The 23,186-nt window shown below is 47.3% G+C and overlaps 1 protein-coding gene across 3 annotated transcripts in view; it reads left to right on the top strand.

Annotated features, from left to right (window-relative positions):
* HIPK2 (homeodomain interacting protein kinase 2) overlaps positions 1-23,186 on the top strand; it is a 174,028-nt gene that overhangs the window by 130,455 nt on the left and 20,387 nt on the right. For 2 of the 3 annotated variants that reach the window (XR_014796121.1, XM_084896732.1), the window contains exons 5-12: positions 2,451-2,537; positions 4,559-4,743; positions 10,017-10,179; positions 12,823-13,030; positions 13,894-14,015; positions 15,939-16,081; positions 19,186-19,365; positions 22,727-23,008. Coding sequence is in view for 2 of the 3 variants with exons in the window: in XM_084896732.1 (XP_084752858.1) it covers positions 2,451-2,537; positions 4,559-4,743; positions 10,017-10,179; positions 12,823-13,030; positions 13,894-14,015; positions 15,939-16,081; positions 19,186-19,365; positions 22,727-23,008 (1,370 nt within the window). In the remaining variant the exon portion in view is untranslated. The remainder of the gene's footprint in view (positions 1-2,450; positions 2,538-4,558; positions 4,744-10,016; positions 10,180-12,822; positions 13,031-13,893; positions 14,016-15,938; positions 16,082-19,185; positions 19,366-22,726; positions 23,009-23,186) is intronic. The other variant, XM_084896733.1, reaches the window with a different exon arrangement.

Below are 23,186 nucleotides of genomic sequence, written 5' to 3' on the forward strand. Positions count from 1 at the left end.
CTCACTGAGGCCCAGCGTTCAGGAACAGGGGCGGGGCGGCTCGCGGGGAGCTTTTGGCGGCAGCCCGCACCGGGGGAGGGGTGGTTGTGATGTGTAGTGGACGGATTTCAGTGTTCAAAAGCACCGCTTAGCTTGGCTGCTGCCACCTGCAAAGCTCAAGTCCCAGCTCCGACTGCTGAACCCCCAGGATTCACTTAGGTGAACCCGATGGCCTGTCTGGTTGGTGTGAAGAGAAATGCGCCACCCCCTGCCCTAAAGGAGCTCCCAGTCCTGAGGGAGGCCGAGCACCTGGCCCCCATGTGAGCGTCCTACCCCTGGGAGGAGCAGGGTGCGGGGACCTTGAACCCTGCCTGGCGAGGGCGCCAGAGGAGCTTGTGAGCCGGGCCCTGAGGATGAGGATGGTCTCCGGGCCCAGGAAACAGCCCCGGCAGCCACACCTTCGGGGCCCCCCTGCGGGTCTGTTCCTCCAGCCGGCGGGTGCTGCCACTCACCGCTGCACACCGGGAACTCGGGTGGTTTTACTTCAATAAAAACACGTTTTGCTTCCACTTTTCTCTGTGCCCTGGAGTTAAAAATTAACGTAATTTCCTGGGAGGGAGGAAAGAATGCTAGTCTTAAGTGTCTTACTTCATTTTAGGTGCTTCCTTTTTTGTAAGAGAGTGGGTGGGTGTTTGGTTTGGTTTTGTTTTTTGACAGAAACCATAGCCAAATTCTAATATGATTTAAAGGTAATGAGTAGAATCTAATGAACAAAATAAATAAACAAAATAGAAACAGACTCATAGGGGAGAGGGATTGGAGAGTTGGGGGAAAAAGTGAAGGGATTAAGAAAAAAAAATTTTTTTTACATGTCCTAGCTGGTTTGGTTCAGTAGATAGAGCATTGACCTACAGACTGAAGAGTCCCGGGTTCGATTCTGTTCAAGGGCACATACCCAGGTTGAAGGCTCTATCCCCAGTAGGGGGCAGCAGGAGGCAGCTGACCAGTGATTCTCTCTCATCATAGATGTTTCTATTTCTCCCTCCCTCTCCCTTCCTCTCTAATATCAATAAAAAGAAAACTTACAGACACAGACACCAGTATGGTGATTATCAGAGGGGAAGGAGGGTGAGGGGAAATAGACTTGACTTTGAATGGTGAGCACAGGCTACAGTATCAGGGGATGTGTTATAGAATTGTACTCTTGAAACCTGTATAACCTTATTGACCAATGTCACCTGATAAATCTATAAAAATAAATAAAACAAAGTTCACGTGTGGCCAACAGTCACAAAAGACTTAGAAGAGAGATTTGGGAGCCAAGCGAGCACTCGTGGTCTGTCGGTGGGAGGGCTGGCATTTGGTGGCTGTGAGAGGCGTAAGGTCAGTCCAGTAGGAAGAGCCCCGGGCGGAGGAGAATGAGGCCAGACAGCAGGGTTCACGTCCATATCTCAGTTAAGAGCCTCGGTCCTACTTGTCCCAGGATCGAAGCCTAGATCTTTAGCTTCTCCACGGGTGCTGTCCTGGAATGAGATTTTGAGGTTTACTTAATTGAGATCCATGGATGAGCACAAAGAGAGAGAGAGAGAGAAAGAGAGAGAGAGAGAGAGAGAGAGAGAGAGAGAGAGAGAGAGAGAGAGAGAGAGAGAGAGAGGAAGGAAAGAAAGAAAGAAAGAAAGGAAGGAAGGAAGGAAGGAAGGAAGGAAGGAAGGAAGGAAGGAAGGAAGGAAGAAAGAAAGAAAGAAAGAAAGAAAGAAAGAAAGAAAGAAAGAAAGAAAGAAAGAAAGAAAGAAAGAAAACAACAAAAAACACAAACACATAGCCATTGGGAACAGCGGCTTCCTAGACCAGGCCAGTGGGGACCCGGACGAGTGTGCCCTGCCCCGGGCGGAGGGGCAGCACAGAGCAGCCCCCGAGCCTGCTGCTGCCTCCCGGCCATGTGACCTTGGCAAGCTCCTAAGCTTTCTATTCCTGTTTCTCCCTCTGGAAACGGGTTGGTAATCGTCTGCCTAAGCTGGTTGTAAAGTGTCTTAAGTGAGTTCTTGTGCTTTATAATGGTGCCTGGCACGTAGGCAGAGCTGTACGCATAAACGTTTGATAAGAAACTAAATTAAATTTTTAAATGTGTGGAAGAGGGCTTCTGCTTTTCTACATATGGAATCTTACCGTAGCCGTTAAATTAGGGGGAAATGTAGGGTTTTCGTGGAGACTGCATTCCTGTTCATCTTGGAATCCTACAGACCTGACTCAGAGCAGGCCCCCTGACAGGTGTTTGTGGGAAGGAAAGAAGAGGGATGGGTGAGTGTGGAAGATGAAGAGAGAGTAATTAGAATGCAGGTCACTTTAAGAGGAATCAAAGTCTCCTTCTCCAAAAGGTGGGGAAAGACCCTCCCTGAGAAACAGAGGGTAGAGGTTTTAAGTCACAGTTACCAGGAAGTAATTCACAATCGGCTTTTGCTTCTCTTGACCAGACACCAGATGACCATGAAGCAGAGACGGGGATTAAGTCAAAAGAAGCAAGAAAGTACATTTTTAACTGTTTGGATGACATGGCCCAGGTAAGCTCCATGGGCGAGCGTGCAATGTCAGCCCTTAAAAATCAAGCACAGGCCGAAACCAGTTTGGCTCAGTGGATAGAGCTTCGGCCTGCGGACTGAAAGGTCCCAGGTTCGATTCCGGTCAAGGGCATGTACCTTGGTTGCGGGCACATCCCCAGTAGGGGGTGTGCAAGAGGCAGCTTATCGATGTTTCTCTCTCATCGATGTTTCTGGCTCTCTATCCCTCTCTCTTCTTCTCTGTAAAAAATCAATAAAAATATTTTTTATTTTTTAATATATTTTATATTAAAAAAAAAAAAAAAAAAAAGCACAGCAAGGCTTCTGCAAGAGCAAGATAGGGTAGTGAGTAGAAATCCACATTACTCAACTGCCATGATTGACCCTTGACTCATGACCTGCCAGCCTGAGGAAGAATACCACTGAGTTGTGGGACATTTTTAAAGCCTTACACCAGCTCTTGAAAAATGGCTTCAGTTTATTGGTTTCCATTTGCGAAATAGTACTGGGCAATCTCACTGACGTTTTCATGAGAAGAATTTAAGCCCACTGGTACATTTGAGCTTAATGCCCTTGACTCTGTGTTAGTTCCTAAGGGCTGCTGTAACAAGGTACCACAAACTGGGTGACTTAAGGCAACGGGCATTTATTCTCTAGAAGCTAGAAGTTTCAAATCAAAGTACCAATAGGCCATGTTTCCTCAAAAGGCTCTGGGAAGGGACTCCCATGCCTCTCTGCTAGCTTCTGGGGGCCCCTGGGTGGGCTCAGTGTCCCTGCATCCCCAATCTCCTCCTCCTTCTTCACGTGGCTTCAGCCTGTGTTTCCTCTGGCCTCTGCATCTAAATCTCCCTCTTCTTTATCTTATAAAGACACCAGTCATTGGACTTACAGCCCACTCTATTCCAGTCTGACCTCATTTTAACTGGATCACATTCTATTTCCAAATAAGGTCACATTCACAGGTGCCGAGCATTAGGGCTTAAATGTGTCTTCTGCAGGGACACAACTCCATGCATCGCACTCAGTCTCTCTCAGCTCACTAGAGGGGCCACGGGCTCTCACGTTTGTAACCAGAGAAGGTGCTAGAACTTCAGCTATCTTTAGTGTAAAGACTAGTCTCAAATCAGGGCAACCCAGAGTGAATTTTTCTTAAAAGCAATGAAAAGTAAAGCTAGAGATCAATAAACATTCAGCACCCCTCTTACGGAAGACAAGTGTAACCCAAAATCATGACGCCGAGTCAAGTATCCTTGTCAGTTGATTAGAAGCTTAGATTGTCTTAGGAAACAGAAATTGCTTTCCAGAGCATGTCTTGGAAAACGCAGGAAGCACCACAAAACAAGTCTCCTAAAGGCTTTGCTAGTAGAGACTTGATCTGAGAGGGAAAAATTCTGCTCAAACACCCTGCTTGTCTGGCAGAGGGGACCCTGTGACTACAGGGACTGAAATGACCCGGCCCCAACTCAGAGAGCCACAGAGGACGGCACACTGTAGATGGAGGGGGAGGGCACTTAGGCCCCAGCATTTCCCTCCGAAGGTTAAATACATGAACCTTTTGCATCTTATTTTGTACTGCTTGGTTGTTTCTAATTGTGGTAAAATACACATAGCACAAAATTTACCATTTCAGCATTCTCAACTGTCCAGTTCAGTAGTATTAAGTTCATTTACACTGTTCTACAACCAACCTCCGGAGTTCTTTTCACCTTATGGTTCTCTTCCATGAGGTATGATGTGAGGCACATTTTTATTTAACTGATTATCACGAGAGGGTACACATCCTGTCACTTACATATGTCGTAGGCAGCGACTGCCCCTTCCCCATGCGTGGCCTCCCCCTGCCTTGCCTGCAGAGCCCTGCCATATCCTGTGGGCACAATGGCAGGTGGCAGGGCCTTCAAAGGGCAGACACTGCCCTGTAGGAATGAAGAAGCAGGGGCTGAGAGATTGGATGGAGCTGCAGAGCGTAAGGGGAGTCGAGGAGGCACCGTGGGGTATCGGTAACCTGTCCTCCTTGCTTCCAGGTGAACATGACCACAGACTTGGAAGGGAGTGACATGTTGGTGGAAAAGGCAGACCGGCGGGAGTTCATCGACCTGTTAAAGAAGATGCTGACCATCGATGCTGATAAGAGAATCACTCCGATCGAAACCCTGAACCACCCCTTTGTCACCATGACACACCTACTCGACTTTCCCCACAGCACACAGTAGGTGTCCTGCTCCGTGCTCTATACCAGGGCTCAGCAGCTTTTTCTTCAAAGCCTCAGGGTGAATGTTTTAGGCTTTGCAGCCAAACGGTCTCTGTCGCAATCAGCTCTGCCATTGTAGCTGAAAGCAGATGCAGACAAGACATAAACAAAAGAGTGAGGCTGCGTCCCAATAAAACATTATTATAAAAACAGGTGACGGAGCATAGGGAAGTCCAGGGCTGGGTGGGCTGGGCTCTGGGTGTCTGTGCATGAAGGGAAATGCTCAAAATGGCAGGGTCCGCAAAGCAAAGCCACTCTCCGTGACAGCGGTCACACTCAGACCCTTCTGGGGGGGACTTTGTCTAGTTTCGATTTGGTTTCGTTCATTCATTCATTCAGCGTGCTGTGTGCTGTGCCAGCTGCTGGGGTACAGAGCAGTTGGGGCTCCTTCCCACTGGAGCTTACAGTCTAGAGGAGAGAAAGGTACAAAGCTAGTGATGCCCAAATAACCAGGCTGATATCAGGGCAAATATGGGGTGTGATGAGAGCGAGTGACAAGGCAGCCTCACTGGAGACAAGGCAGGAAGTGAGTGCAGAAGGACGAGGAAGAGGTAACTGATGGGAAGGCTGATGAGGGTAGAAAGAGTGTTGCTTATGGGGAGACTCCACCATGGACAGGACCAAGCCCAAGAGCTGGGGGACAGTGGGAGAGCTGAGGCCCCAGGACCAGGTGGGGCAAACCTACCTTGTACCAGAGTTTGGTCTTGATCCTAAGAGCAATGGGGAGTCGTTGAAGGACCTGGAGAAGGAACTGGCTGGTTAGAGTGTCAAGTCCATGAGCCCTGAAGACATGGCCATCATGTTGGCGACTCAGAGCTGTTTCAGTAGATGATGGAAACAGAAACCAGCTTAGCTGGTTGAAAGCCTAAGGGAAAGGTGGAGAAATAGGCAGGGTTCTTTCAAGAAAGGAGGCTGCAGAAAGGGTGGGAAGAAATGGAGGGGTGACTAGGGAGGGCCCAAGGGGGACTTCTGGAAGAGACTTGAGCAATTGAAAATGCTGACTGGAAGTGTCTGGTACCAAGTGAGAAACTAAAGATGAAAGGTGCTCTGAAGAGAAGTTTCCTGAGACAGTGAAAGGGGCTGGGCCTCAGAGCACAGGTGGAGGACTAGGCCAGTGTCACCGTGGGTGAAGGAGGGGCGCAGACGTTGGCTGGAGTGCTGGGTTCGCAGAGGAAAGTTGAGGGAGCTCTTCAGACAGTTGTCTTCTCTTGTTGAGAGCAAGGTGTTTAGGTGGGGGAGTTTCGGTAGTTGAAGCAGAAGGTGGCAGAGAAAACTGAACAGAGAAACAGTGGAATTGTTGAGCACGGAGGTTGGACATGAAGAGCAGGGTGTAACAACTCCCCGGGTGAAGTCATGGAGAAAAGAGAGAGTTGGGTTCATCCGGGTTGGAGTTACGTCAGGCTGCGAAGAGAAGAAGAGATTGACACACCCATGATGTTGGAATAGAGCATTGTAATCTCAATGGATGGCTGTGGGACTTTAGCTGAAAAGGAAAGGAAGTAAAGATGAGAAGGTCCAGAGACACTTAGTCTGACCAACTCAGACTGGCTACTTTAGTCATTGTCAGACGAACCAGATGGGTGACAATGTGGCTGGGGATGGAGTACTTGAATTTGTGGTCTATGGGAGTGGAGCATGTCAGGTTTGATATCCAAAGAACCCACAGCCAGCACTGATCCTGGGGTGAGAAGTAACTGAGAGGCCAGGGTGTCTGGCAGGTTGTCTGTGTGCCCCCTGAAGAATCCCTCGGTGGCAGGGCATGTGTTAAAGTGGAAGTCTGTGTCAGAGGCACAGGCCCGGGGAGTGAGCGGGGAAGAAAAGGCCATGGCAAGAGAATGGGAGACAGTGCTAGTTTTCAGAGTCTGTGATAACAAAATACCACTGAGGGGCTGAGGGGCTTAAAAAGCAGAAACTTGTTTTCATACAATTCTAGAAGTCCAAGATCAAGGTGTTTGTCAGAGCTGGTTTCTTCTAGGGCCTCTCTCCTTGGCTTGTAGATGGCTGTCTCCTCCCTGTGTTCTCACAAGGTCTTCCTTCCTCCTCGGAATGAATTGGACTAGGGCCCACCCTACTGACCCCATTTTACCTCTTTAAAGATCCCATCTCCAAATTCAGTCACATTCTGAAGTACGGGGGTTAGAACTTTAACATGAATTTGGGGGGAAGGGCACAGTTCAATTCACAACACAGGCTAACCAGGAATATCACGTCAGCCACTCACCCCAGAGGTCTGTGGGACGAAAGTCACATCTCTGGCCGTCTGCAGGGAGAAGCAGTGTGCTCACGAGCACCAGATTAGACAGGGTCAGGGGGAAAGGGAGAAGGTGTGGGAAGAGGCTGGGGAAGAGAAGCATTAGCAGATCATGGTTGACCTGCCATGACGAGACTCACATTGGGCTGAATCTCAGGCTGTACTTGAACTTAACCAGCCTACAAGAAATGACTGATGGCACTTCCTCTCATTTCAATTCTATTCTTTGTCAGTTGATGTTAAGCAAGTCAACTCTCATTACAACAAGCAGTGAGTCTTTAATTTAGAACCATGTTTGAAACAACCGAACTCCAGTACAAACAGAGAACGTGGACCCGTCCTTTGCAAACTCTTGTTATGGTATTTGTTCTGTTCCGGGTGTGGGAGGAGTACTTCAAGGGGGTGTCATTCGGTACCACAGAGGGAAGCTGGGCGTGGTGATTTATTGAATAGGGCCCCCAAAAGATCACTTTTTATATTCAGGTGTGAAGTGGGATGATTGAGGAAGAGCTATGAATAGGAGATGGAGGGATGCTCTCCAGATGGGTCACATTAGCCATCTGTCAGTGAGACAATCACCTACATAAAGTCAGAGTCACGGCTGAATGGACTCAGGGTCCTGTCCCTCTCTGGACTCCGTGAGGAAGCACACTAGAACGCTTCACTGTACTTGGTGAAGACCAAGCAGGGAGACCAAGAGCATCAGCTTCAAATTCAGAACTCGGTGTGGGTCCCAAGAGGACCACTGGCAGTTTATAACTCAGAAAATGGGCATCAGAAGGAAAGACAAGTCTTTGAGCACACGGAGGCTTATCTGAGAGTGGGCCTAATCCCTAAGGGCCCTGGAACTTGCTGAGAAGGCCAGGAGAACTCCAGGGCAAGAGAAACCTCCAGGCACACCCTGCTGTAGACCCCCACCTTTGGGGCTGGGCCAGAGCTGCCCCAACATCTAGATGAGAAGTGAAAGAGACCCACCCATTTCTCCATACCAGGATTGTAGTACACAAGTTCCTTAAAAACAAGTCTCATAGAAGTAACCCAAAGTGCAACTGACAGGCCATTTCAGTTAGGAAGTTCTGAGTCTAATAGCTTTTGGCTGAATTGTCACAAAATTATTGAGTGCTTTCCATACATTCCAAAGGGAATATAAAATCTATATTTTTATTCCTTCAGCCTCTACAGGAAAGCACTTAGCAGTGTGTTTGGCACTTAGTAGATGCTCAGAACATGCTGGCCTCACCAGCATTATTAGTTTTTTTAGCTCTTGGTTATTGTAGGATACGTTTTCCCTTCTCTCCAGGGTTTACAGTCAGTAAATGATTTTGTGTGCATTGTGTGGCCAATGTAAGTAATTCTTAACTCGGAAAGAAAGAGGAGTCTCTGGCACGTCTAAGACAGTTTGGAGCATCTTTTATGGAAAGGATGTTTTGGGGTGGCCCACAAGCACCCACTTGGCCCAAAACATAGTTTACCTACAGAATGCAGAAATAGTATTACCTTTGTAATCTTAAAATAGTAGAAAATTATATTATTTATATTCAGTTATTACATTATTAGACGCCTGGTGCACGGAATTCGTGCACAGGGTGGATGGGGTGGGAGATTGTCCCTCAGCCCAGCCTGCACCCTCTCCAATCTGGGACCTCTGGAGGGATGTCCAACTGACCGTTTATGTCCCAAATTGCAGTTGGACATCCCTCTCACAATCCAGGACTGCTGGCTCCCAACTACTCGCCTGCCTGATTGCCCCTAACCACTTCTGCCTGCCAGCTTGATTAATGTCTAACTGCTCCCCTGCCAACCCGTTTGTCCCCAACTTCCCTCCTCTGCTGGCTTGGTTGCTCCTAAGTGCCCTCTCTTGCAGAGTTGATCGCCTTCAACTGCCCTCCCTTGAAGGCCTGGTCCCTCCCAACTGCCCTCTCCTGCTGGCCATCTTGTGTCCACATGGGGGCAGCCATCTTTGACCACATGGGGACAGCTATTGTGTGTTGGAGTGATGGTCATTCTGCATATTACTTTTATTAGATAGGATAATAAATAAGTATTTAAAACTGAACTTTAAATGCTGTTTTATTTTGAATATTAGCATTTGAGGAAAGGTAAATTTAATTAGAAGAAGTCACAAACTGACAGAGAAACAAGGTATAAATTCTGAAGAACGCTTTATGGTGGACTTTCACGAACTTGGTCGAGGGCACTTATAACTTTCAAGAGGATGTAGACGTATATGTGAAGATTGCCAGTAATTAGCACTTGACCTCCTTGGCAGATTACCTGTCTTCTCTAAAGTTCATCCTTACTCCTAAAATAGGAGCACTCATCTCTCATCTCTCCCTCTTATGATGGTTGTAGGACTAAGTGCAAGAATCTTGCACACAACTACCACAGCTCTCTGTCACTGTCAGCCACTATTACTAATTACTAATATCATGACAGTTCTCATTACATGCCCAATTCCTTTGAGGAGAGAATGGGTAATAGGGTCATGATACTGGGTTGGCTGGTCCCTTGGCTGTCCCCTAGATGGCGCCGGTGCCCCAGACTCCCTGGGAAGGATTCGCGCAGGGAGTTGTCTTGTGGAAGGTGGCAACAGGTCATGCATGAGACCATACACATTTGTTTATGGGCCAGAAACCTTCCTGGACGCTGAGAATGAACAGGGAAGGTGGAGACAGATCAGCGACATGGGGAAAATGCAGTGAGAGCCACTAGGTCTGTTGTGCTGTGGAGAACCGTTACCTGTGCAGGCTGGGGAGAAAAGGCAGTAAGACGGGGTGAAACTTACCTAAATAGTGTTAACTGTAGCAAACCCAGACTTTACATGAGAAATCCAGGAAATTTAAGCCTAAAGTTTCCCCACTTGTCTTGTTTACTAGGATTAACTGTTCTCTCTTTTTCTCTCGCCATTTTTTTCTCCTTTATCTCATGCTACCCTCTTCTCTTTCCCTTATACCTCTGTCTCTGCCTTTCTCATGAACAGCGTCAAATCATGTTTCCAGAACATGGAGATTTGCAAGCGTCGGGTGAATATGTATGACACCGTGAACCAGAGCAAAACCCCGTTCATCACACACGTGGCCCCCAGCACATCCACCAACCTGACCATGACCTTCAACAACCAGCTGAACACTGTCCACAACCAGGTGAGTGGGGAGCAGAGAAGGCCGGCGGGGCTGACAGCATCAGGAACCGTATTTCCCTAGCAAACCCAGTCAGAAGACAGAATCCCTCTGCTGTCACATCAACCCTGTAAGGTGTTTGCACCAAGGTTATTTCCTTTGAGACGCCAGTGCTTTCTGTCCACTGGTGGCCCCATTGAACAAGTTGTGTGCATCTCACTAGGGAAGTTGTTTCTGAGATGGTACCTCTTACCACTGCTCTCTGCCCTGATGTAGGAATAAGGTAAAGGAGATGCTGTGATCCTTGTATATCCGGCTTCTGCCTGGTAAAGAATTCTGAACTGGGACGCTGGCGATCATCCAGTTTGGGCCCCTCCTCCTGGTCCCCAGACAGCTGTGTCCACACGACCTCCTTCCAGGACAGATGAAACCTGTCCTTTCTCCAAGTCGTGGGGGAAATCACTTCAGTCTGTCCTCAGAATTCCAGCACCTGCAACTGAAAGGGACCAGGAAGCTAAGGTTTTCTTCCCATACATGTCCCACCTTCCACAGAAAATTAGCAGGCTCCAGCACCTAACATGCTGCTTAAAATATGGATGACACCAGGAAATATTTATTGACTGAATAATCTGCAGGCCCTACCTCACGTGGTCTCGGTGTCTAAGAGACCTGTACTGCTGTCTTCCAGTGTTACCAGTTCCCCCAAAGAGTCTCCCTAGATTTTTTCAGTTTTAATATCAATCTGCGGTGACAACACTCCTGTATGTGTACACACACACACACACACACACCTCCAAAGAGAGGCTTTCCTTCCCACCTAGCCTCTCTCCCATCCGGTGTTCCTCCTGAGGGGAAGACCTAAAGCTCACAAGGCCTGGCGTGCAAAGAAACCAGCATTCCCTCCCAGCACCCAGCCCAGCCCTCAGGCTAGGGCATCCACAGCCCGACAGGTGAAGTCCTTGACAAAATCTCACCATGGATTTGTTCTTCCTCACCAGAACCCCACCACGGTGCACAGACTCATCTGGCGTGCCAAGAGCATGCCGAGCAGAGGGAGAGCGATTTAGAAGGGAAGGTTGGCCAAACCCAGGGGAGGCGGGAGTGAGAGACCAGAGTGTACAGACAGAGTTCATTAGGCAGTAATGGGAGACTTTTGAGCGGGGGATGACATGCACAAAGTAGTCTTTTGGAAAGACCGTTCTAGCCTCTGTGCCCAACAAAAATTGCAAAGAAAAAAAAATGTAGGCCAGAACATCTCTGGTCAGAGCTCCCCAGGTCCCAGGCAGTGAGGAGAGGGCCTCCACTGGGGAAGAAGGGAGTGACAAGCGCCAGTGGGTTCCAGGGACATTTTGAAGGAAGAGGCAGCAGGCCTCATGGCTGACCAGCAGGTGGGACAGTTGAGGATACCGGTGCTCCAAAGAGGGGAGCACAAGGCTCCAAGACCTGCAGAGAGTCTGGATGGACTTGTGGAGTCTGAGCAGGGTGGGAATTGTCTGTGGGGACCTGCAGGGAACCAAAAGGAAACACAGGGCATGTCATCAGCGACAGAACACGGACCTTGCCCCCCACGTGTTGCACTCACTCCCCTCACACTACCTGGAGGCCAAGCATACAGTGCCGCACAGACACCTAACATTACAACGTGTATCTTAAAATGCAAATGTGTGCGCCACAGCATTGAGTAATTACCTTCAAACAAATAAACGTGCTTTGCACTGACAGGCAGCATAAAATCTAAGTATAACAAAATATGTAACATGAGACTTTACCCTTTTTATCAAATGTGACACAAATACATACCCTTCTTGTAATTCTATTTCTGTACGTGTCCACGATGTCCTTGTGGTTCTTTGGTCCTTGTAATCCCGGGTGGCCAGCCCTCTTGTAAGCAGTGATGACTTTGAAGCCATTGGTACCCTCTGCCTACCATGCTGAAGACCGGTGTGAATAAAGCTGAGATGGGTAAAATCGGACAATGCCCAATGTAGAAGTTATTTTCCTCTGCCACCTTGTTTCACATGGTGGTTCGATGTCAAATGATGTTGCTTTCTGAAAGAGAAAGGAGAGAGGACATAATTTCAAAATTGCTCTAATCTATCTCCACTTCACTTATCTTGACCTAGCATCTTTTCTCTCTGCCTTCCGACCTTAGTAGCTGAATACCAGTGTGAGAATCCACACACTCGAAGGAGAAACCCCAGGCTCAGTGTGGGACGGAGCAGGGGTTCAGCTTGCCCCCATCACTATGTTCCAGGGCAGAACCCAAGGAATCCAGGAATCCTAAACTCAGACCTGTTTTTCCGCAGTGTTAGAAAGATATATTTGTCACAGTGGAGGGCAGAACATAAATCATTTCTAGTCTGAGTTTTCACTTTGTAGTGTTTACACGTGTGATCTGGTAGCATCGTTTGCTCTCTTGCCCGGGCCCCACAAACATCAGGAATGGCACCGAAGGCGACTGTCACGTGGCTGCAGGCACCTGCTTTCTCCTTGAGACTTTCCAACAGAATCTCCACCCCCCTCTCTTTCTGCTTCTTTGCCCTTGGTTTTTGTTTGTTCGTTCTTCTTTGAGTTCATTTATTTGACTTAGCTTTGTGTCTCCCAACCTGCCACCGCCCTCATTTTTTATTTTTGTTTATTTTTGTTTAATCCCCATCATTCCTTTAGGCTCCCACCTCCACCAGTGCCACTATTTCCTTAGCCAACCCCGAGGTCTCCATACTAAACTACCAATCTGCACTCTGCCAGCCCTCAGCGGCCTCCATGGCGGCGGTGGCCCAGCGGAGCATGCCCCTGCAGACAGGAACAGCCCAGATCTGCGCCCGGCCGGACCCCTTCCAGCAAGCCCTCATCGTGTGTCCTCCCGGCTTCCAAGGTAAGGCTGAGCAGACACCACCTCCCACTGCTCCTCCCCGGACCACCCCAGGGGCTCCGACACCGCAGGGCTCCGGCACGCCGACTTTCCTGGCGTAAGGCCCTCTTCATTCGCTTCCCATGGCACTGGCCATCCCTGAACTGTGGCCAGCGGAGAAACAGTGGGACTGTTGTTCTCACCACCTGCCAGCGATCTGGCCCTGAATGGCTGTCTTTAAATAAGCACACTGCTGTGTTCCCGTTGTTATGCTGGTACCAGCTCTTGGACGCCTCACGTGACATATCCGCCGTGTGGCTGATTTATAGAAAAGTGCCAATCCCTGATTGCCAAGGCAGCCCAGGTCTCATGAAGAACATACCTCCCAGGCTACGCCCTGGTGATCCTTCAGCCAGACACCCCAGCACGCTCCTCCTGGAGCCTCTGGGAAGCTAGAGTTGACTGGTTGCAGTTTACACAAAAAGCCAAGAGTTTATTGTTGCAAGCCCCATGGGGCAAGCATGTGTGGGTGCCCAGTTTCAGAGCCAGTGCCACCCCAATGGACGCCTCCATTCTCTCCCCACACCGGCTGTGACGTAGTGACACACACGTGTCTTCCTGTCAGAAGCACGTTCTCCTGTCGTGACTTGTCAGCATAACATTCCACTTTGGGCTTTACAGACTCCTTCGTTTCACTGCTAGTCTTTGAACCCATTCAAGGTTGTCCTTTGGTTTTGGTTTCTAATTTAAGTTAGAAACTAAAGGGGAGAGTTCCCAAGGACCACACAATGCCTGCAGGGGCTGGTGCGGAGAGGAGGGGAGAGCTGTCTTCCGCCAGCTCCCTCCCATCGCTCACCCCTCTCCCCCTCGCCCGCTGTCTGGAGCAGGGCTGCAGGCCTCTCCCTCGAAGCATGCTGGCTATTCCGTGCGCATGGAGAATGCTGTTCCCATCGTCACTCAAGCCCCGGGAGCTCAGCCTCTTCAGATCCAGCCAGGCCTGCTTGCCCAGGTAATTCTTTCTTTATGATCCCCCTTATTGCCATTATCCCTGTTAATGTTTTCCACAAAAGAGATGTATCTCTGCTAATTCCCTCCCTGGCGGTGAGTTAGGTGCTTGAAGTCATTAGAATATCTCAGTAATATTCTGCATGATGCCCAAGTGAATTATCTTCCTAAGTGCCTCGCTTACAATTCCAAGAAGAAATTTAGACGGAGGGAGAAACTAAGGGAGACTCTTATTGTACCTTTGTAATGCAAATTAATATAGGACACCTAGGTTTTAATCCTAACTGTACTAATAACTCTCTGTGACTTTACTAATAACTCTCAGCGAACATTTCTTTGCCCCAAATTTCCTTCTTGTAAAATAGAAATTATTTTTTAGAGCCAAAAAAAGCCTTGGAGGTTATTTATTTTATAGTTGGAAAAACAGGGTTATAGAAGCAGTGAGCTGGAACCTTCCTTATCTGTGCATATAGGTGCTCTGAGGGTAGCATGAGACCATAGAGGTGAAAGTGATTAAAAATTTGTAAAGTGTTATGGGAATTCAAGGTAACACAGTGGTACAACAGTAATAGTAATAACACGAACTTTAATAACAGATACATCATCATTATGCCAGGTTCTTTAGTCATGTTTTATTTAAGGCCCACAGCACAGTAAGATATTTGTTGCCTTTTGACAACAACGGAAGATGAGGCACAATCACTGGCACAAAGTCACACAGCAATTAGGTGGCAGGACCAGGACACAAACCAAAGAAGTATGACACCAGCACCTGTATTTTACCCCCCTGGCTGTATTGCTTCCCTGTGATCATTTCCGCTGTTGCTGCTGAGGACAGCTTGACCTCAGTGTTGTTGAAGCACCTTTATTTTTATTTTGTTTTTTTCTCCATCAGCACTTATCCCCTCTATGCCCTCTTCCACCCACCCCCATAAGCACCTTTGTCTATACAAGGGTAATATGCTAATTAGACTGGACATTTTCCAGACAAAGTCATGGTGGCAGGGGCCGAGGCAGAGGTGGTTAGGGGACAATCAGGCAAGCAGGTGAGCGGTTAGGAGCCAGAGCAGTCCCAGATTGTGAGGGGGATGTCTGACTGCCAGATATCCCTAGAGGGGTTCCGGATTGGAGAGGGTACAGGCCAGGCTAAGGGATCCCTGTGCACTGACTTCATGCATCAGGCCTCTAGTTTTTAAATAAGGCAAGTTCCCAAAGGCGTTTCTCATAATGTTTCCAACGACACTTTATTTATGTATCTTTTGTTGAATAGAAGATTGCAGGTTTCATTTTAATGTAGTCAAATTGCATAGTTCTGTTTTGGGCTCTCTATTCCATTCCATTGGCCTATATCCTATTTTCTTAACTATTCTAATTATAATATGTCTTGGTATCTGGTAGGGATCTCGTTCTTCAAAATTTCTTTGTCTATTCTTGTCCCTTCACTTTCCCATGTGAATTTAAAAATTACTTCTACATAAAATTTTAGTCCCCCCGCCCCCCACAAAAAAATTGTTGGCTTGTATTTATTGAACTTGACTATAATTTATATTTACTTTAGGAACAACTGACAATTTAATAAGATTAAGGATTAAGTCATCCCATCCCTGAACATGGTACAACTGTATATGTTACCTTTTATTCATTAAAGTTTTCTTTCGTTGGAATATTCCTAAATATTTTATAGTTTTTGTTGTCATTAATAATTTCATTCACTATATCTTTTAATTAGTTGTCTTTGGTGTATAGGAATATACTGATTTTGGACTATTGCATTTATCTAAACTCTGTTTACATTCCTCTAGCCAATCAAAGACCAGGTCTCCTCTTTCACACCTATCACAGGGTCTAGCATACTGAGTGCTTGGATCATGCAAATTGATCGTGTGATTAACAGACATGCTGATTGCAAACATCCTTCACTCTACAGCAGGCCTGGCCAAGTGGGACCCAGCAGATCCTGCTTCCCCCAGCATGGCAGCAGCTGACCGGAGTGGCCACCCACACATCAGTGCAGCATGCGACTGTGATTCCTGAGACCATGGCAGGCACCCAGCAGCTGGCCGACTGGAGGTAAGCAGGAGAGCTGGTGTGTGTGTGGCCTGGGAGGCAGGTCCACCATGGGCCCTGAGAGCTGCTGCTCTGGCCTGAGCCTGGATCACATATAATTTTTTTAAATTAAGAATATTACGTGGAATATGACTACAGTGTACGGAGATATAATTTTTAAATAAGTGCGCCAAGAAACAAGAAAATCAGCCTCATTACTTTATGGTCAGTTGTCACTTTTGACCCAAAATTCAGTGACATCATTTAATCACCAGAATAATTCACCAAACTTGGCTCCAGACGATTTTTTGTTTATCAGAAATAAATTCCACTCCCAAAAAAACGAAGATTTGTCACCAGTGAAAGAATGCAGAAGAGAGTCCCCGAGGTTCCTCAGCAGTTCTAGGAAGTGTTCTCAGGGTATTTTGCAATGTGGACACATTGGAGCCTTCTCAGATCTCCCAGGGGAAGGCTTGACAGAACAGGATTTATTTCAAATGGTAGACTCTGCTGAGTGTGCCTTTCAGTTAGTAGTTAAGCTCGAAGTCCGCTTTCCACAGACTCCTGTGGCATCCAGCTGGCAGCCACCAGCACTCCAAGCCCCTAGCATCTGTTTCCAGAACATACCCCACCCACTCTCCGACTTCCTCACCCACCCCATCCCAGCACCACCACAGTGCCCCCTTCACCAGCACAGAGCCACATGGCAACCCCCTCCCATGTTGTCCCCAGCTTCCCATTCCCCATGAGAGAGAGTTTGAGCTGTTTCCCATTTGGCCCAAACACGGGCAGGTCATACCCCTCTCCCTCTGACAGGCTCCGTACCAGCCATGTGGCCTCCCCCACAATTCCTTTTCTGACCTTAAAGACTACTGTGAATGAACAGCTCTCGGTAAAACGTAGAGAAATATAGAGACATAAGCCCCCAGCCAAGCCTCAACTACAGGTTCCTCTGTTCCTCGTTTAATTTTCTGACAGGTGAAGAGAGTACATAGTCTCTTTCCCACAGCCCCACGTACTTCTCACTGACCACACCTCCCCTAAGAGCACCCCACTCACTGGAAACACTTTCAAACCAGGTAAAACTGGATTCCATTCTGGCTCTGCATGAACTGGGCAAGTTACTTCACCTCTTTCAGCCTCAGTTTCTTCTTCAGTGGAGAGGGGATAATAATCCTCAGAGGACTGCTGAAGCCTGAAATTAAGATAAAATACAAAGCACTCGACCTGTCTTTAATATGTACCATACCAGTGCCCGATGTATGACGGTCGATAAATAAATCTATCCTCCCTTCCCCCATTGGCATCGGCTCATGCTCAGAAAGACCACCTTCCCTCTCCAGCTCATTAGGAACAACCCCCAAATGGGAAACTGTTTGACCAGGTGTGTTTCCTCACCCCTTTTTCTCCTACAAGACCACATATATGTTGTACTCTTTTTTTGTTTTCCCTTTATCAGCATTATAGTTCATTTCATTGCAGCAATGCTCACATATTCACTGATCCATGCATATTTTCTTATTCCTCATCCCTCTTACTTGGTTACAGCAGAAAACACTAAAAACCTACACTTTCTTTCTCCATTTCATGTGTAGACCAAAGAACATCCATAATCATGGCTAATAAACAAAAGACAAATGCCAGTGCTAGACCTGTATCAATGGAAAAAGAACCGTGTCTGTAGAAGAAATAGCAAAAACAAAGTAAAGAAGCTATAGCATCAGTTTCTAAAATCATGTAAATGTTCAAAAGACATTATCAAATCTCTACAAAAGTGTCTCCCTCTTTTTTTTTTCTATTCATTTCCCCCAAGTTGCAAAGATAAATTTTACTATATTTTAAAAATTCAAATGAATTATCTTATAGCTTTTAATTTTTTTAATATAGTTTATTGATTTTTTACAGAGTGGAAGAGAGGGTTAGAGAGTTAGAAACATCGATGAGAGAGAATCATCGATCAGCTGCCTCTTGCACACCCCCAACTGGGGATGTGCCCACAACCAAAGTACATGCCCTTGACCGGAATCGAACCTGGGACCTTTCAGTCCGCAGGCCGACGCTCTATCCACTGAGCCAAATCAGTTTCAGCAGTTTTTAATTTTTTATGTATTAAGTGAGCTTTTATGGACAAGCCTCTGAATTAATCATTTAATATTTCTGTGGGAAAACAACCTTTGAGCTGCATACAACCCAAATCATAAGAGCTTTTGAAACATAACCCATTTTCAAGATGATGGCTGCCAGCATTACTATCAGTATGTCTGACTGTTATTTATTTTTATTTAATACCAAACTCTCTATATATATACAGTATATGTCTAGGCAACCACCGGTTACTCTAACTGTTCATTCAGCAAGCATGTGATTAGTTGACCAGTTGTACATGCCTGAACACTGAGCTAGCCACTGAGAGAATTCAATAGTATGATAACACTCGACATCAAACACCTATGGCTGCCAATCTTCAGCATTTGTCATATAAACTACAATGTCCTAACTTATAAAACGGTATTCCTGCTATATCCTGCCTACCTCCCTCACAGAGTGGGCTAACCCAGTGGTCGGCAAACTGCGGCTGGCAAGCCACATGTGGCGCTTTGGCCCCTCGAGTTTTTAGCAAAGGCCAGCTTACGAATACCCTAATTAAGTTAATAACATTGTACCTACCTATACAGTTTAAGTTTTAAAAATTTGGCTCACGAAAGAGATTTTAATCATTGTACTGTTGATATTTGGCTCTGTTGACTAATAAGTTTGCTGACCACTGGGCTAACCCATTGAAGGCACTTAGTAAATTCTGTGAAAGTGGGAGGGAACGTTTATCTGCACCCCCGGACATTGGGCTGAGCCTGCGTACTTGGCATTCACTCTTCCTCTTTCTTACCAGCAAGTCGTGTTGTCCTTCAGAACAGCCCTGACCCTTCAACTGCCCAGGAAACTTGCCTGATGAGCTCATCTCTTCCCTAACCCCACAAGCTAGCAACACAACCAACTTGTGGCTTTAATTTGCCTTTTAACTGGGGAGGATCCTTTATCTTTAAAAAAAAAAAAAAGAAAAGAAAAGAAAGAAAGAAAGCCCTGTGTTCATAAAACCAATAAAAAGCCTTGTTTCCCCATCTCTCTTCCAGGAACACGCACGCTCACGGCAGCCATTACAATCCTATCATGCAGCAGCCGGCGCTCTTGACTGGTCATGTGACCCTCCCAGCAGCCCAGCCCTTAAACGTGGGCGTGGCCCACGTGATGCGACAGCAGCCAACCAGCACCACCTCCTCCCGGAAGAGCAAGCAGCACCAGTCCTCTGCCAGGTGGGTGGTGAGAACCCTCTCAGTGTCGGGCCACGGCCTGTGCTCTGCTCCGGCCCGGCACCCACCGGGAGCGGCTGGGGACACAGGAGCCACGTGGCCAGCTGGGCTGGGAGGGAGGCCTGTCTCCTGTCCGGTCTGTGCAGGGGTCGTCCCTCCCCGCACACCATGCGGGGCCGGGCTCAGGTTCAGTGTCAGGGCCCTGAGCGATTCTGCCCCCTTTCGCTTCTCTGGAAAACACTCAGGCCCACCTCTGAAGTTGCCCTTTGGAAACCATCACTTCTCTTTATAAAATGTGCTGCTTCCCCCGCCTCCCCCCCCCCCAAACCTAAAGTAATAACTTGATTAATCCTACCCATTAGTCAGAACAGTGATCTTGCCCATTCCCTTTAAATCCAGCCTCATCTAGGTGGACTCTTTAAAGTCAAGATTTGCAAAAGGTCCATACTCTGAGTCTATATACCTAGGGTCCACCCCACCCCCCCCCCCAAAAAAAAAAGTGTAAACAGACTGACTCATTATAAAGGTAGTGTTTATTAAATACATTTCCGCTATCAGCTCTAGAAGTGTATATGCATTTTGAAGGGGATACCCTGTATATGGCCTTTGGGAAAGGCAAAGCTGTGGAGCCAGAGATTGCCGGGGCCTCGGGTAGGAGACGAGGGGGTTGACAGGGAAGGATCATGGAGGAAACTTTAGGGGGGTGAAAAGCTGTGTCTGGATTGTGGTGGGGTTACCTGACCACACATTTGTCAAAACTCATCCAACGCTTCAGAAGGGCAACCTTTACTGTACGTATGTCTCAGTAAACCTGATCTTTAACAAAATGAGAATTTTCCAAACAAAATCAAAAACAAGATTGAGCAGCTGCAGAATTACCCTGCATTTCTCCCTGGTAGCACTGAGGCTGAGGTACCCAATCGCTTATTTGGGATTGGTTAATCAAGAGAAGTCCTGTATGTAAAATGTCCAGAAAGTTTGGTTTTCTACTTCCTCATATAGTCAGGCGCCAGAAATTAGGCCTGCCTTTTATGTTCTCTTTCAGAAATTAATCCAAAGCTCACTCCCTCAAGTTGTCATCTTTCAAGATTTCTTATTTGGGTGCTGCTGACAACTCAGGAAATTCATCTCAGATCAGTGGCAGCCATCCAAATTACTTTGGTTTGGCAGCCCTGTGACAACACCCACGTCATTATTAGATCAGGCAGCAGAAATGGCCACCACCTCAGTCCTCACTCACTGCATGCCAGCCAGTGGGCCATCACACAGAAACCTGGTCTGGCCCAGAGCTGTCGTCCTTAGCGTCATTGACATAAGAACCCTTTGCTTCCCAGACTTCACAAGTCCTTCCCTGTTGCCTGCTCCCCACGCAGCTGGTGTTATGAGACTCATTGCTAGTGCATTTCAAGATCAATGTAATTATAGTGAAAGTTGTGTATTTGCCTATTATTTAAGACCGATGCTTTGGCAAAACAGCCTGAAAGACCAGCATGCTCTCCCTTGTTGGGTGGTGCAGCGAGGCATACTTTCCTTTAATAAGGCCCACTGGAAGTATTTTAACTACTGAAGTAGTGAAAACATAATCTCAAAATTGTAACATATTACCTATAACAAGTAGTATGGTAAGTACAAACAAGAGAACCATCTTGTCAATAAAACATATTATTACCAATCCCCAAAAAGGAGCAAGCATCATACCTGATACCAACTAAATAGAAAATTAAATAGATCCACCTTTACAGAATTCTCATCTTCCGGCTACCCCATTAGCTAGAAGGTGCTAGAATCTCTAAGGACATATCAGATTCTTCAGTTTCATTATAGATTGGGTTTGGTCTCAAGGATTGATGGAGAAGAGGGGGAAAGTAAGGGAATTTTTTTCCCTAAAGTTACCAGAAATTACATTGGCTAATTTTTAGTTGTTGTTGTTAATCTTCACTTGAGGGTATTTTCCATTGTTTTTTTGTTTGTTTGTTTGTTTGGTTGGTTGGTTTGGTTTTTGTTTTTTTGTGTTGTTTCTTTTTCTTTCTTTTTTTAATTTATTGATTTTTCACAGAGAGGAAGAGAGAGAGATAGTTAGAAACATCGATGAGAATCATCAATCAGCTGCCTCTTGCACTCCCCCTACTGGGGATGTGCCCACAACCAAGGTATATGCCCTTGACTGGAATCGAACCCGGGACCTTTCAGTCCACAGGCCGACGCTCCATCCACTGAGCCAAATCGGTTTCGGCTATTGTTTTTTGTTTTGTTTTGTTTTGTTTTTTAGAGATAGTGGACAGGAGAGACACAGAGAGAAACATCAATGTGAGAAAGACATATTAATTGGTTGCCTCCCTCACATGCCCTGACCAGGGCTGGGGATTGAGCCTGCAACTGAGATATTTGCCCTCGACTGGAATCAAACTTGGGACTCTTCAGTCAGGCCAATGCTCTATCCACTGAGCCAAACCAGATAGAACTACATTGGCTAGTTTGATAAGGAATTTCAGGTAAATCAAAATCAATATTAAAAGGTCCCTTTTTAAGCACACCTTTTCCTCTTGCACTTTTCCAAATTTTCCATTACAGTTGAAACAGACTTCCTATGTAGTTAAGTGTCTAAATCCAGAAGACTCTTTTTTGGAAATAAGAATATAGGCCCTGGCCAGGTAGCTCAGTTGGTTAGAGCGTCATCCCAATACATCTAGGTTATAGGTTTGATACCTGGTCAGGGCACATATAAGAATCAACCAATAAACGCATAAAGATGTAGAACAATGATCTATCTCTCCCTCTATCTCTCTAAAAAAAAAAATCCATTTAAAAAAATATACACACATAGATGCTTCCATGGTCATGTCCCTTTCCCAGAGAATGAAGGAAGAAGATCTATCCACCAACGTTAGAGCCATTAGACCAGAAACTCCTAAGGAATGAGTGCTTTAGTTTATTAAATGGTAAACCAGCTCTTAGTGAGGAAACCAGAGCTTTAAGTGTCAAATACCATTTCTTCCCCCTCTCTCCCAGATAAGACCTAAGGACGTTTGGGAGGATAACAGGGTGGAGCTCAGGAAGTCAGGCCTGAAGACAGGGCTGTGTTGAGGCAGACACCCCGTAGGTCCTGGGCATTACATGTGACTCCACAAGACCAGCCCAGTCCGTGGGCACAATCCCCCATGTCCTCAGCCCTGGCTGTTCCCTTTGTCCCGCTGGGAGCAGGCACAGGGAGCCAAACCAGAGCCCCCAGGAGGCCAGGCTGCTGTCCCCTCGGTGAAGTCCGAGTGCCCTGGCCTCTGACTTTCCTGTGGAGATCTGGCAACGCTGGGACTTGTAGGCAGTTTGCTCCTAGGAAGATGCTGACCGTCCTCCTTTGTCGTTGCAGAAACGTCTCCACCTGTGAGGTGTCCTCCTCTCAGGCCCTCAGCTCCCCTCAGCGGTCCAAGCGCGTCAAGGAGAACACACCGCCCCGCTGCGCCCTGGTGCACGGCAGCCCAGCCTGCAGCTCCTCCGTCACGTGCGGCTGGGGCGACGGCGCCTCCAGCACCACCAGGGAGAGGCAGCGGCAGACCATCGTCATTCCGGACACCCCCAGCCCCACGGTCAGCGTCATCACCATCAGCAGCGACACGGACGAGGAGGAGGAGCAGAAGCATGCCCCCACCAGGTGAGACGCGTCACCCTCACACTCCCGGAAGGGACCAGGACAGCTCATCTGGGCCACTGTCCGTCATCAGACACGAAGGTCCCTCTCTCCCGGCCCCCACATTGTGGTTTCGCCCAGTCCTAGAGTCCTGACGTGATTTCAGGGGACTAACAGACTTTCCAAAATGTTTAAAACCAAA

This window comes from Pipistrellus hanaki (assembly GCF_964339955.1).
Source record: "Pipistrellus hanaki genome assembly, chromosome: 10".
NCBI classification, from domain to species: domain Eukaryota; kingdom Metazoa; phylum Chordata; class Mammalia; order Chiroptera; family Vespertilionidae; genus Pipistrellus; species Pipistrellus hanaki.